Source organism: Eptatretus burgeri, chromosome 7 (genome assembly GCF_056783735.1).
Source record: "Eptatretus burgeri isolate ZD-2024b chromosome 7, Ebu_testis_v1, whole genome shotgun sequence".
Classification (NCBI taxonomy): Eukaryota; Metazoa; Chordata; class Myxini; order Myxiniformes; family Myxinidae; genus Eptatretus; species Eptatretus burgeri.
In genome coordinates, this window is record NC_140967.1 from 59276243 (window position 1) to 59291774 (window position 15532).

The following is a 15532-nucleotide window of genomic DNA, read 5'->3' on the forward strand; positions in this document are numbered from 1 at the left end:
CTATAATTTTGAAGCATTCATGATGAAATAAATGAATAAATGAATTTTTGTAAATTTCATTGAAATCCTGACTTCTAGGCAATGGGAATATTTCTGTTACTGAAAATCCTGACGTGATACAGCAAAACGGTTATGATTTTTGAAATCAGCGTACCCAAATTAGTCTAAATCACTTTACACATCTCCAGTAAAAAAATTTTGTTGTTCAGTGTAATTTATCGCAAACCTTATACATCACAATGACGTCATATTCGTTTTTATGACGTCATCATTAAGAGGACGAGGATCTTAGCTCATTTGAGCTTGTTACTTCTTTTACCTCTGGTCTTGCTCCCTCTGTTCTATCATCAATCTGACCCTCTCCAGCTCCTCCAGGAAATAAAACGTTCTTCCACGAAACTCGTCTTAGTTAAACTCCCAAAATCCCTATTACTGCACACCGACCATTCTTTTTTTTTTCTTCTTTATTTCCTTTTTCCTGGTTGTGAAACCACCTTCTTGAGGCAGTTCAATCCCACTCTTCCCTACAGTGCTGCAAGTTGATGATGCATTGTCATCTCATTTAACCCCCCCCCTCCCATCTCTGTCTGTGATCTTTTCTACCCCCATTCTCCCCAGTTAACCATACCTAATCTAACCCAACTATTTTACTTGCAGGTTATTGTGTTTCCTTCCCTCGTATCTATCCTCTTTTTCTGTTCGTTCCTTCCCTCGCTTGCATTTTCCTCCTGTTCGTTACCCTACTGCCCCAGTGTTAGTACGTCGCCTTTTTCTCTGTGTCATCTCCTTTCTCCATGAGCCTCCAGTTTGTATAGAAAAGAGTATCAAGTTATTTCCAGTGGAAAGAGATCGAGGCTGTACTTTGGCCGCTTGCTGAGAAATACCAAAATACTCTCGGTGTCTTTGAATCCACTGCTTCCAAGCGAGTACAATATGCAATGCTGCAACACCATTCCGCAAATAATACTGCAGCTTTGTATTGTACACCATTCGTGAAAGACAGTGGCTGAAGAATGACTTGGCTCCACAAAGTAAGCTAAGCCAATCCCCAACCTTAAAGACGAGCTTCATGAGATTAACAGACAGGATATTGGCATGCTACTTGCAAAAAGTACTTGTTTTGTTGATAAGAATGGCCCGATGAATCGTGTTTCACTTTGCTCGGAATGGCACATCATTGCTACATGCCTGAACAGATCTGCGCATGGGTTCAAGAAAGCTCAAATTCTATTCGGTGAGAATTATAAATTTATTCGATGTAGCTCGTTTTGCCTTCACTGGTGTTTCTTGATTGACAGCACAGTATTAGCATAGCACAGAACCTCAAGCGATTCAGTCAGCACCAAGTTATCCCGAATAATCTCACGATTAATGGGGATTCCATCGTCCACTGCATCCACAACGAGCATGATTTTATACCAACATTTACTTCATTAATACTGAATTATCTCCTGTTTAGCATCATATATATTTATATTTATATATATATATATATATATATATATATATATATATATATATATATATATATATATATATATATATATCCAAATGATACCTATTTAATCTGTGTACATGGCTGCATGGTGTACTCATAAGAGCTGCAGATACAGGCACACTTGTCATGATGTACACTCTCGAATTGGACAATGGGATTGCTGATGTCAACTGTGTTATTTATGATCGATTTCGCTGTGAAATAGAACAAGAAAAATGAGAAAATTTAAACCAACATCCAAATTTTCTTGCTCCTTTTAAGATGGAAACATTTCCACCAAACTGTTCCACCCCCCCCCCTCCTCCCCCTCCCCCGCCTCTACCAGCCTCCATACCTTCTTCCCCACTCATCGAAAAAGTAAAGTAGCTCGTGGTGAAACGATGCTTGTTTGGTAAAGTGGAAATGGTCCTAAAAGAGGGGAAAATTCATGAAGAGTGCAACTAATTGTACTGCTGCCATCCATCTCAGCATGGATTTTGTTAACCCTCTCACTGCTGCCACAAAGTACATTCTCTTTCCAGCTGCAAAGGGCAAGGGAATGGCATTTTGTACTACCCCTACTACCAACTACTACTACTGCTACTTATTTAACGGCCACAATTATTTAACCTTCTTGTGGAGTCAGCTGGTTTATTTTGTGCCAAGTCTTTCACGAACTGGCTGGCCATGCCTGACGTTCGAATGAAAGTGGCAGGAATTTGTAATTTGTTCAGAGTGCAGGCGATAACTCGCCCCCTCTTCATGAAAGATACCATGACATCTTCAGCGTTCACCAATATTATCATTGCTGACAGACGGATCCTCCGGCTTAACGTCCTGATGGATGGCGCACACATTGGTGCTTCGCTCTGCCTGCAAAAAACATGAGGGTTAGAGTTTGTATCTGTGTCGAGATTCAAACCCAGGTTAAACAGCTTGAGGGCACCTGTGCGCACCCCTACAATGTAAGCTATACTGCCAACCTTACCGTTTTATACAAGAATAACACGTCTATAAAATGCAAATTTTGGTCAGATTTCATACATGCCGTTCTCATTGTAACTCATTGCTGCTTGTGAGTGAACACAATAATTAACTAGAAAGGGAGCACTTGGTAGAACGTGCACCTCTGCCACATAGTGCCTGATCCACGAGAACATATCGGGCCCAATACATTTTTGAAATATCTTGCTATCCAGTACTATATCGTTTTTGGCCCTATCTCTCAATGGTGAAGAATCCCTTTAAAAATGAAATAATTCTCGTATCCAGATCTGGATTCGGATCTTCACTGAAATCGAATCAATTCGTCCTTGCCGCACACCCAACCTGCCCACCAAATTTCATCCGAATCCGTCCACAACTTTTTGAGATATACTGCACACAGACAGACAAACAGACAGACAGAAAAAGGTGAAAATATAACCTCCTTCGCCTTCGCTGGTGGAGGTAATGAATGAAGAAATGTACAGCACACCTCATCATATCTAGATACATAAGAGTGAGGTGTGTGTGTGTGTGTGTGTGTGTGTGTGTGTGTGTGTGTGTGTGTGTGTGTGTGTGTGTGTGTGTGTGTGTGTGTGTGTGTGTGGCCTTTTCTTTGATTTCTATACAACTCCACCCAACTGGACCAATATCCACCAAATTTTGCATACATGCTGAGGGTACCCAGGGTCAGGTGATGGGCACAACCATCCTACCCCAGGAAGGAAATTATATGCAAGTATGGATGTGAAGGTCTGAAAATAATTTTTGAAAATGGTTGGGCCAATCTCCACCAAATCTTGTGTATGTGCTGGGGGTACACTTGTCAGGTCATGGTCACACAACCACTCCACTCCCCAGGAGTGGAATTTTCTGCATGTACGTATGTATGTGTATGTCTGAAAATCAGAAAAAAACACAGCTGGTCCAATCTCCACCAGATTTTGCAAATGTGCTGGAGTTAATCTATGGGCACACAAAAAATCCCCCCCCCCCACCACCACCACCACAAGAAAATACTCTGTACATATTTGTGTGTATGTCTGAAAAATCATATAAAAACGAGAAAGTATCTCAAAATGCAAAGCCCGTCCATGTCCTCTTTGTACTTGAACTAAACTTGACAAAAGTGACATCAAAAAAAATTGTACATTTTATTATTTTGTGTTCTTCATATTCTCATAATAAAGGTTTACTGAAGGTTTGATGATAAACCCAAAATGGTCAAAATGTTATGAGCTGGAGTCGTCATTGTCATTACATACCATAATCATTATTACTAGTAACAGGCGTGCACAACCATCCTTAACCATGTTGTGGAACGTCGGCCGAGGCCTTCACTTTTTTTTCCTTTTTCACCTTTATTCGCTTCAGCGATTGACACAAAACTTTCAACATAGGAACGCCTACCCATAGATAAATTTTAAAACGAAGTTACACGATGATTGGATGGAAAATGTGGCCAGCATTCTAAAAAGTCTGTTTTCTGTAGGCATGAGTTGCAGGGTGTTTCATGTATTTGGAATAAACAACCTTGACCTTTCTTTGGTCGGCCTCAGCCGAATTTTCATTATCATAATTATGTGCCATTGTCATTACCATTATTGTCGTTATCATTATTTTCATTGCCATTATTTTTATGCACCATTATCATTGTCTATTATCATTATCAGTTTCATTATCATGATTACTCTGCATTTATCAAAGAAGCCCTGAACACTTTTGTTCGTTTTCCCTGCCGAGAGATAAACAGTTTACAGGGAGTGGCCTCCATGTAAAAGCACTTCCCCCCCCCCCAAGCAACCACATTCTTGGAACTCATCTCCAAAGGGGGGGGGGACTGCTGCTAGGTGCAGCTGTTCTGTGTTGGGCTGTGAGAGCTATTTATAATTTCCATAACTTTGCCCTTTCACAATTTGACCCAATTATTAATTATTTTCTCCATATTCTCATAATAAAGGTTTGTTGAAAATTTGATGACAAGAACTCAAATAGTAAAAAAAAAAGGCCTGGACGAATACAAAGAAACGCGAGCACGAGCGTGCACACACACACACACACACACACACACACACACACACACACACACACACACACACACACACACACACACACACACACACACACACACACACACACACACTCCCTCACTATTGAAAAACACGTCTCCCACCAGGGTGGGTAAAATGGCTGGGCCAATCTCTACTAGATTTTGCATACATGTTGGTGGAACCCAGGATCAGGTCGTGTGCACACTCCCCACCCCACAAAGCAATTTTTGGGTAATCGATAGAGTCGAAAAAATTTTTTTTTTGATCTACCCTTATTATCAGTATTTCCATCAATATGTTTCTGTCTGTCTGTCTGTCTGTCTGTCTGTCTGTCTGTTGGGTAGTCGATCTAATCGAAAAGAAAAAAATTTTGACTTTTTTTTGAGATTTGTTCTACCCTTATCAGTATTTAAAATGGCGATTTCAGTTAATGCAATGGCGATTTTGATGAAACTTGGTTGGTAGGTTCATACCATGACCTAGTTGTGTGCAAATGAGAACCGTTGCTATGGACACCACCGTTGCCAAGCAACGGGACTTTGAAATTTTTGAAAAAATCACAAAAAATTTGTTTTTTGAAAATCAAAAAATCGGGCCACGAGCGACTGTGGGCAGTACATTCAGCCATGTTGTCAAAAATTTCCAGCCGGATCCTATGAAAACTGTCGGAGAAGATAGACTTTGAATGAACCCTGGTCGAAAACAATAAAAAAACGAAGTTCATTATATCTCAGGGACTATGAGTCAGATATACATGAAACTGGTATGGTAGGTTCATGGTATGTCTTAGTTATGTGTGAGAAAGAATTGTTGCTATGGACCCCTCCGTTGCCGAGCAACGGCCGAAAAACCTCTAAATGTGGGGGTATTTTAACGAAAAAACAAACTGCAGCATTAACCCTTGAAGAACATTAACCCTTGAATCATGAATTTTCTTGTGCTTAATCCTCAGGTCATTCCCCATCGAACGTGCCCATCACGTCAGGTTCTATTGGGTAGTCGACTACCCATGTCCGCCTACCGGCTTGTTAACCTCCGCCATCGAAGATCGGAGGTTACTGTTTTTACCCCTTTCTGTTTGTTTGTTTGTTTGTTTGTGAACAGTATTACGGAAAAACTCCTTGACGGATTTCGACTAAACTCGGTGGGGGGGGTTAGGTATGGTCCAAGTATCATGCCATGAGATTTTGGACTTGTTCCCCCCCCCCTAAAAAAAAATTGTTAGAGAAATTTTTTTTTTGCATTTCTACATGTTTTAAGTGATTTCCAACCCCCCCCCAAAAAAATTGTTAGAGAAAATTTTGTTTTTGCATTTCTACATGTTTGAAGTGATTTCCAACCCTCCCCCCAAAAAAAAATTGTTGGAGAAAAAAAAAAACATTTTTGCAACTTTTTTTTCAACAAAATTTCGATTTCTTTTTTTTGCATTTCTATATGTTTTAAGTGATTTCCAACCCCCCCCCCCCCAAAAAAAAATGTTGGAGAAAAGAACTATAACTCTGTCAGCACTGTTGACATCATATTTAATGAATAAGATATAAGGTTCACTTGAGTGACCCAGCAGTATTGTCGGCGGAGGTTTTGCACTCTCCTGAGTGCTCCCCCTCTAGTTTGTATGTGTGTTTGTACGTCTGAAAATAAAGAAACTGACCCCAAAGAAGGTAATGAGCTCAGTTGGTCCATAATTGCTGTGGTGCACTCCCAGGTTAATTTTTGCAGCAGCTTTAAACATCAATCTTCTTGATGGTTTACTAAAGTCTACATAACCTGATCTTGACTGGGTGACCCAGCTTGTTAAAGTAAAGGTGTTTCTGTTTGAGAGGGAGAAATGAACAGGGAAATTGGAGTTGTTGCAGTCATAGGAGAAAACATGATGAACACAAATATGAAAAAAATGATTATCTTCATGCACATAGTCATCAGCAATCCTTTGTTTGAAAAGGAGAGGAAATAAAATGAGGATTTACTATCATTTAACATGGCCACGGTATTGAGGGAGAAGATTAAATTTTTCCTTTTTTTTTCGAATTGGCAAAATAAGTATTTGTTATAAGGTGGGAGAGCCTGAGGAAAAGGAACAGCGTTAGGATGTAAATGTGAAAACTGATGATTGTGCTTACACCGATTTTGGTGAGTATGAAAAACACTTTCAAAGAAGGGTAAATTGGTTCAAAAGGAAGTTGGATTGATATTCAGAGTGAGAGGGAATGGAAAATACAATAATGGAGGAAGGTGTGTGTGTGTGTGTGTGTGTGTGTGTGTGTGTGTGTGTGTGTGTGTGTGTGTATGTGTGTGTGTGTGTGTGTGTATGTGTGCGCGTGTGTACGTGCGTGCGTGCGTCTACAGAAAGGCTATTTGTTTATCTGCTTACTGTCTGTCTTGTGAATTATTTCTCATTGCATTGTTTTGTCTGTCTGAATGATCATCTTTATGCACCTTTCCTTTTTGTCTCATCTTCTTATTTTTGAGAGTCTTCCCAATAAAATAGGAGCAATGTGTGTGTACAAATTCCCATAACAATACAGTAATAGGGAATAGATATTTTATTAATACAGTATAGATCTTTTTTAGCCTTTTAGACATCATGCAACTCAGATAAGCAAGAAGACTCATCCAAACAGCAAGAGAAGGATTCCTCATGTATACTTGTTTCGACAATCTTCTCGTTCAACTTCGAGTATGTCAACCGATCCGAGTTCCCACTCCCCCCTCTCACACCCCTCCTTTCTCCCCATTCCATCCCCTATCTCCCCCGACCCCTCTCACCTCACGCTTCATCAACCGCTGCAGACGGTGCTGAGTTAATGTTGTGTATTCACTGTAGTCTGGACCTCATTGCCTGCTTTAAAGGATGTGACACAATCTTGATGGGCCACATTGCCTTTTTTTCTGTTGGCCATTCCCCGAATTTCTCTGTAAACCTTTCCAATGTGTTTATAGTAATGTCTTATTTCACAATCGGCTTCTTTCTCCCCTTGGCATGTGTGAAGCTTGTTGTTTAATTATTTTCTTGGGTTGCTTGGCTTTGACCCCCTTAGTTCTTGGGCAGAACGTTGGCATTTTTGGATGCCTATTTCTATGAAGCCTCGCAATTTATTGTCATGATGTTCTGACTGGTCATTGGGGGATGGAGGGGGGGGGGAACAAATAAATAAAAGGACAGTTGGGTGAAGATTGGTTTTTCTCGATTTGAAATGGTGAGATTTTAAGAGGTGTCTGAAAAAAAATAACCTTTTATTGCAGCAGCTCCTTCTCAAAAGCCCATTAGACCGATTTGAAAGATGACAGGGCCATCAATTGGCCGAGCAGTTGATGGCGGATTCATGTAGTTACAACCGCAGGTTTCTGTGACAAGTGAAGAGCGTTTGCTGAAAATGTACACGTGAGTTACCATATTGTCTTTGTTTTGTATTTGTGGTTTGTTTCTGCATGACTGCATCTGTCAATTCCTTTATCCTTTGAAGTATGATTTTTGTCGTGGATGCAATTTGTGATGAGTGGCATTTTCTTTCAACATATCCAATGGAACCCTCTCAACTTGTCTGCGATTGGACCTTGATGTTTTGGGAATTGTTAATTGCCATTAGGCCAGCTGTCCCATCTGCTATAATTCGCTAGTGGGTACGTTAAAGATTACACTGTACATTTCAAAAGGAGTAGGCTATTTTGTGTTTGTGTCCCAGCTAAATTATACCTTTCAGCTCTGATCTGCAGTGGGGATGGGTAGGGTTTATGAGGTGTGGGTGTGGGTGAGGGAGAAGGGGGTGGGGAGTACTCCATCAGCACCTCCAGAAATCATACAAACTCGCATCAGCTGCTGTCTTATGCATTAATGAAGTTGGCATGCAAGGAGTGCTGTAACTCACGATTTTGAGGATAAAAAAAAAGATGATGATGATATACAGTAGAGGCTCTTGATAGTTTTAATACATGAGAAGCACCCGCTCCCTATGGGAGCGGCCAGGGAGGTTATGTTATTATCCTTATTCAAACACGTAATTCAAAATAGCTCACTGCAATGGAAAATGTGGGGACAGGAGTAGTGTACTGCAAAGGGTGAGGACTTGTAATACCCTTTCCCAGCTAGAGCGGTACTACATGATACACATTCACATCGAGAATTTGCATCCCCTTCCCCCAAGACCACCAGCAAAGATAAAAACACCCCAATGCACTAATTGGGGTCATGCTGATCCTATGTAGCTAGTCTGGATGCAATCGGCCCAGAACTGTCGGAGTAGCACGACAAACATACACACACACACACACACACACACACACACACACACACACACACACACACACACACACACACACACACACACACACACACACACACACACACACACACACACACCAGTCTGTGAATTATAGTAACCATAAATTCCAAAGATAATTCTGATCAGTGTATGAGGTATGTTCAAAAAGTATCTAACCTTAATTTTTTGTGTGTAAACAAAGGAAGCTAGGGAGGCGTGGTTTGGTACACGTATGTAGGCGATCCTAATCCGTATGCGTGAATATTTTCCCGCCTGCAGAAGCTGTCAATCGCCGACAGACCGCCGATGAGTGAGGAAGTGTAAGTGAGCGCCGTCGGATTTTCGATTTTGACAAAATGACGGATCACTGTTGTCTCATCGCCAGTGATCACTGTGTTGAAGAAGTTGGGATCGCTGTTCACAGTCTCCAGCATGTCCTGTGCGATCTCCAAACGGAGTTGCTTCTGCTCGATCGTTAGCAGCTTTGGCACGAACTTCGCTGAGATGCTCCTGAAGCCCAAATCCTCAGTCACAATGCAATGAACGGATCCAATGCTGACGCCCGCCTCGTCTGCAAGTTCTCTGATCGTGATTCGACGATCCTGCATCAGCAGGGTCCTCACTTGGTAAATGACGATCTCATTTCGGGATGTTGAGGGCCTACTAGAGCGTGCTTCACTTTCCACTGATGTGCGACCATCTTTGAAGCGGTTGTACCACTATTTTATCTGTGTGGTGCCCATTGCTTCGTTCCCGAAGGCCTGTTGAATCTTGTGGATCGTTTCCACTTGGGAATCGCCAAGCTGTACACAAAATTTGATGCTGTAGCGTTGTTCAAGTTTTTCCCTCATTTTGTCAAAAACGAAAATCCGACAGCGCTCACTTACACTTCCTCACTCATCGGCGGTCTGTCGGCGACTGACAGCTTCTGTAGGCGGGAAAATATTCACATACGGATAGGGATCGCCTACATACGTGCACCAAACCACGCCTCCCTAACTTCATTTGTTTACGCACGAAAAATTAAGGTTGGATACTTTTTGAACACACCTCGTATAATCGAATGAGGGATCATTTATTTTCCAATTTTAATTTTTTTTAGCTGGAATTATCACTTCTACATATATATTCAGGGTGGCCATAAAGTCTGGAAACATAGGGAATGGTTGTATGATAACTTCCCCAACTGGATTGGACGATGTGGCCCTGTGGAGTGGGCTGCACCCTCCCAGATCTGAACCCAATTGATTACTTCTGGGGTATGCTGAAGGCACAGGTTTATTCAGTGAAAATCAGACACTAATCATCTGAGGCAACACATCATGGATGCATGTGCAGAGATTGATGGAAATGCGACAATAATGCACCGCGTTCATTGCAATTTTGCACAGCACATTGAACATGTCATGTAATGTCATTGAACATATCATGTATTGTAATGTAAAGTCAATAAAACCATTTATAGTGTATATTCGCCAATGTTTCCAGACTGTATGGTCACAATTGTATAAAAAGAGCTCGGTCTCGGCGTGCTTCCGTCCCTCCCTCTGTCCATCCGTTCGGCTGTGTGACTGTATGTCTATTTTTTACGTACGATTGGAATGTACCTTTCGACCCTTTAGACTACTGAGACCTTTGCAGACCCTCTAAGACCCTGAGGACTTTTACGAGCCTGACAACCCCCAAGACCCAAACAACCCCCAAGATCCTGAGGACCCAAAAAGACCCCAAAGGCCCCGAGGACCCAAAAGTCGCAGAAGACCTAAAAGTTGCAGAAGACCCAAAAGTCACGGAAGACCCAAAAGACCCTTTAGACCCCTTCGACCTTAACAACATTTTGACCCCTTACACTCTTCAGACAGATTAGACAGCTTAGATCTTTAACCACTTCGACCTTCTTATATCACAAATGAAATTTAAAATAAATACAATATCAGCAATATTACACATACAGTACATTAAAAAACAAGCAGTCATAGACTGATACTTACGAAATCATGGACTTGACCTCTGACCTTGTCTAATAAAAGCTGTCTCGAGAGAAGGTAGCGACACAAAACAGAAGTTTCTACGATGATTCTGTACCAAACCATCAAAAATTGAATGCTTGACCTCACTGTGTCCTTGACCTTTGACCGATTTTGACCAAAATCTAATCAGCGCTAGCCATCACCCTCCTGAATCACGTGGTGTAATTTGACATTGGTAGCTTCTTCCGTTCTTGAGTTATCATTTTTTGGATGTTTGACCTCACTGTGACCTTGACCTTCGACCGATTTTGACCAAAATCTAATCAGCACTTGCCATCACCCTCCTGAACCACGTGGTGTAATTTTACATTGGTAACTTCTTCCGTTCTCGAGTTATCATGCCTACAAACAAACAAACAAACAAACAAGCAGTCATAGACTGGTACTTACAAAATCGTCAACTTGACCTCTGACCTTGTCTAATAAAAGCTGTCTCTGGAGAAGGTAGCGACGCAAACCAGAAGTTTCTACGATGATTCTGTACCAAACCATCAAAAATCGTAACGTCGACCGAAGCAAAAATCTCCATTTCTCCACGCAATTATATTATACCTTAACGTAACTCAACGCGCGTCTGCTCGAGCGCACTGCATCACGTGACGACCCGTGACGCATCGAGTGAAATATTTTTATACAATCTTAAAACGTCTCCAAAACATCCGATTTTTATCAGAATTTCGACAACCGAGTTTTAAGCGTCCTAAGCAATCGCAAAAACCGAAGACAAAATTAAAATCGAAGTTAAAATGAACTCGTAACGTCGAGCGAAGCAAAATACTCCATTTCTCCACATGAATTTACGGAATGATGTTTGACCTCACTGTGGCCTTGACCTTTGACCGATTTTGACCAAAATCTAATCAGCACTAGCCATCACCCTCCTGAATCACGTGGTGTAATTTGACATTGGTAGCTTCTTCCATTCTCGAGTTATTGTGCCTACAAACAAACAAACAAGCAGTCATAGACTGGTACTTATGAAATCGTCAACTTGACCTCTGACCTTGTCTAATAAAAGCTTTCTCTGGAGAAGGTCGCGACACAAACCAGAAGTTTCTACGATGATTCTGTACCAAACCATCAAAAATCGAATGTTATGGATGTTTGACCTCACTGTGACCTTGACCTTTGACTGATTTTGACCAAAATCTAACCGGCGTGAGCCACCACCCTCCTGAATCACGTGGTGTAATTTGACATTGGAAGCTTCTTCCGTTCTGGAGTTATCATTTTTTTTTGGATGTTTGACCTCACTGTGACCTTGACCTTTGACCGATTTTGACCAAAATCTAATCAGCGCTAGCCACCACCCTCCTGAATCACGTGGTGTAATTTGACATTGGAAGCTTCTTCCGTTCTCGAGTTATCATTTTTTGGATGTTTGACCTCACTGTGACCTTGACCTTTGACTGATTTTGACCAAAATCTAATCAGCACTAGCCATTAGCCTCCTGAATCACGTGGTGTAATTTGACATTGGTAGCTTCTTCCGTTCTCGAATTATCTGCACCAAACCATCAAAAATCGAATATTTGACCTCACCGTAACCTTGACCTTTGACCGATTTTGACCAAAATCTAATCAGCACTAGCCATCACCCTCCTGAATCACGTGGTGTAATTTGACATTGGTAGCTTCTTCCGTTCTCGAGTTATCGTGCCTACAAACAAACAAACAGAAACGGAAGGCATCAATATACTTATGAAATCTTTAGATTTCGTAAGTGAAAAAACTAGAGGCCTGCCAGACAGACAGACAGCTCGCTGTCTGTGTATAGCCGAATGCCACCTTCTCTCATGCTGCTGATTTTCTGTTTGCCTTGATATCCTCTTATGATCCATTTGTTGTTTAACAAATGTCTGCTGAGATTCTCTGTTTTGTGCTCCAAATGCATTTAAATTCGTCACAGACAAACGCCTTTCTTCTTGCCTTATTCTCTCAATTTATTCTTCATCATGCTTCTTTATGCTCCTCTGTCTCAAAAAGTTGCCATTTTTTGCATTAAAAATGCAGCTTCCCATTAATGTTTTTATGAATTCTGTGGATACATGGTCTGAAGAAAGAAAAAAGATCGATTTTTTTTCAGGGAATAGTCTTTTTAAAAATGTAATTTTTGTTCACCAATCATTGATGAAATGTACTTAAAATTGAGATTTTTTGTCACAATTGCCAATGACGGGGCAAACGACGCTTAAAATCACACTGGCATGGCGTAAAGTCTATGTCAATGACACGATAAAAAGTAGTATGATCGCACCAAAGCAATTTGCCTAACATTCGCATTTCTGAGGGTGTGAGCGTGGATTTTCATCGTTGGTATTTATAATGTTCTTTGACACCAGAACACCGTTGTTCGTTTAACATAGGCCTTAATTAAACTCCACACCGGCACAGCACATCAACCCGCCACATTTTCCTTCTCCTCTTCATTCCTTCCCACATTAATCAAAACACCATATCCCTCTTCTACATTAAAAAAAATCATATATATATATATATATATATATATATATATATATATATATATATATATATATATATATATATATATATGCATTAAGACTCAAACAACCACAAAACACAAAGTTGATCAAGATAGTTTTCAAAAACATTCAAAGCATTAACACATCGGTTCTTTATGGCAGTTGTCTCCCGAATTCACAATTAAATCCAAAAATCTGTATTGCAATTCTGTTGGTATCCAGGAAGGCATCCTGCTGGTCATGGTCTGAAGCATTTAGAGCACAAGACAGAAGCTAAGCAGAGATTTATTAGTCAACAAATGGATGATGAGCGCACATCAAGGCAGACACAAAATCGTCCCCAGCATGAGAGAAGGTGTCATTCAGCTCTGCACAGACAACTTGCTGTTGGAGAGGCCTCTAATTACTAAATATCTGTGGCAGATAAAGTACACATCCATCCAATTATTCTACTTCGTTGTATCTTGGCTAACATCTGAGTTGGCGATGGAGTTAATGTTCAAGTGAGCACCATAGTGGATAGTCATTTTATTCTTTTGCCTGACTTTACAATGTCAGTTAATGCTTCTTCACTCCCAGCACAGTAGCCAGTGCACTCACTAAGCACATTATCATTTATCAAAGATATAAATCTCTAAATTATAGGGTCCGATCTGATGTACCATCCTCTGTTGGAGAGCGTTGGTGCTGCCGAAGCAGTTTCTTGGCAAGGATTATACTGGATGGTTTGATATTGCCTTCGCAGCAGTAGTTATGGCAGGAATCTGTAAGTTGTTCAGGGTGCCGGCGATAGCTCGCCAACTCTTCATGAAGGACACCGTGGGATCTTTAATGTCCACAAGCTAATGCCAGCAGATGGGCACCCAGCTTAACATCCATCCGAGGGGCGGCACACACCTTGATGAAACACCGGGATAACAGTTTTTAGCTGGGTCGGGATTCAAATCCAGGCTAGACAGCTTAGAGGTGAGCGTGCAAACCTCTTGGCCATCCTATTAGCCCTATTATTGGCTACAGTACGGTATATGCACTATAATGCAGTCCAGCGCTGTATATCAGGAGAAATACAGCACTGTACTGAACTGCTGTTTTTTCTGCTCTCCGGGCTGGTTCATCACTTAGATTGCACAATGGCTGTGTTCAACAAGCAAATCATTCACAAAATCTTGCTTATTGATTGCAGGAAAGCACAGACATCAAGTGTTTAAGGATTTGAATTTCATACGCAATATTGTATTCTTTATTACCATTCCATGTGTTATGACCTCTTTGACCTCACTGTTTTTGAAAGAAAAATAACTGGATCCGAAAGAAAGGTGAAGTAGAAACAACGATGGTGACATGGCGGGTGGAGGTGATGCACATCACCCTAAGCACAGTTTATTTGCTTTTCCCAATACTGTATTCTCTTTCTCCATTTTGTCCTACCTGGTGAGACCGCTCGAAGATTATCACTTGGGTTTTCATTGCTGTTGATAAAGTTTGCACTTTTGAGATGTCATTATACGACCACCTTTCTAAAAACTAAAAAAAAAACACTTCTGGCCACACAATGGCACTATGGTCATATGGAAATAGCTCAAAACTTCCTGTTTGTTGACTCAGCTTCATGTCATCTATTCGAGTATAACACATACAGCTCCTTTCTAAGATAATGTAAATAGGATATGCTGAAAGTGCAAAAAGCTATTTCATTAATGTAACTCATTGGATAGGAGGAGCTTTGGTATAGATTGTTACATAGTGGAAATGCCTTGTGGGGATATCCATCGCCATTCTCCATAATGACCAGGTAGCCAGTGCTATTAGGTTAGAACTGGCATTTGGTCGGCAGTGTTGGTGTTGGCACACATTTGGCCCAATGCCGTCGGCTTTGGCAGCTTTGGTGTGATTGGTGGCTTTTTTTTTTTTGCTCATATGTCTGTCATCACGATGAGTTACCAGAAGCTTTGAGCAGAGCACAATATTCAGTCGAGTAGCATAAGTGATTAGACGCGGGTTGAAATTATCTTTCACTACGTCCGACCAAAAACAACTGGGTTGATTTTGAAGCAGGTGGTATTTGAATTGATGAGAATTGTCTGCAATCCAGGCCATATTCGAATTATTGAGTTATAATTAGCAGATAGTTGAACTTTGGAGAATTTACAGGAATAAAGAGCTTTATTTAGCATTTGAAATGAACCTCTTGTGAGATTATTTACTTTTACCGGAGCTTTGTCGACTTCTCAGGTGTATCCTTAAGGGT

At 40.9% G+C, this 15532-nt stretch overlaps 1 protein-coding gene across 6 annotated transcripts in view; it reads left to right on the top strand.

The window, feature by feature from the left end:
* Positions 1–15532, top strand: part of LOC147023347 (RNA-binding Raly-like protein) — a 164167-nt gene that overhangs the window by 114330 nt on the left and 34305 nt on the right. The window contains exon 1 of one of the 6 annotated variants that reach the window (XM_085888638.1): positions 7717–7894. The exons of the other annotated variants lie outside the window; for them this stretch is intronic. Within the exon in view, the coding sequence (XP_085744764.1) occupies positions 7887–7894 (8 nt within the window). The 5' untranslated portion in view covers positions 7717–7886. Of the gene's footprint in view, positions 1–7716; positions 7895–15532 lie in introns of those variants that run through there. 6 annotated transcript variants of the gene reach the window in all.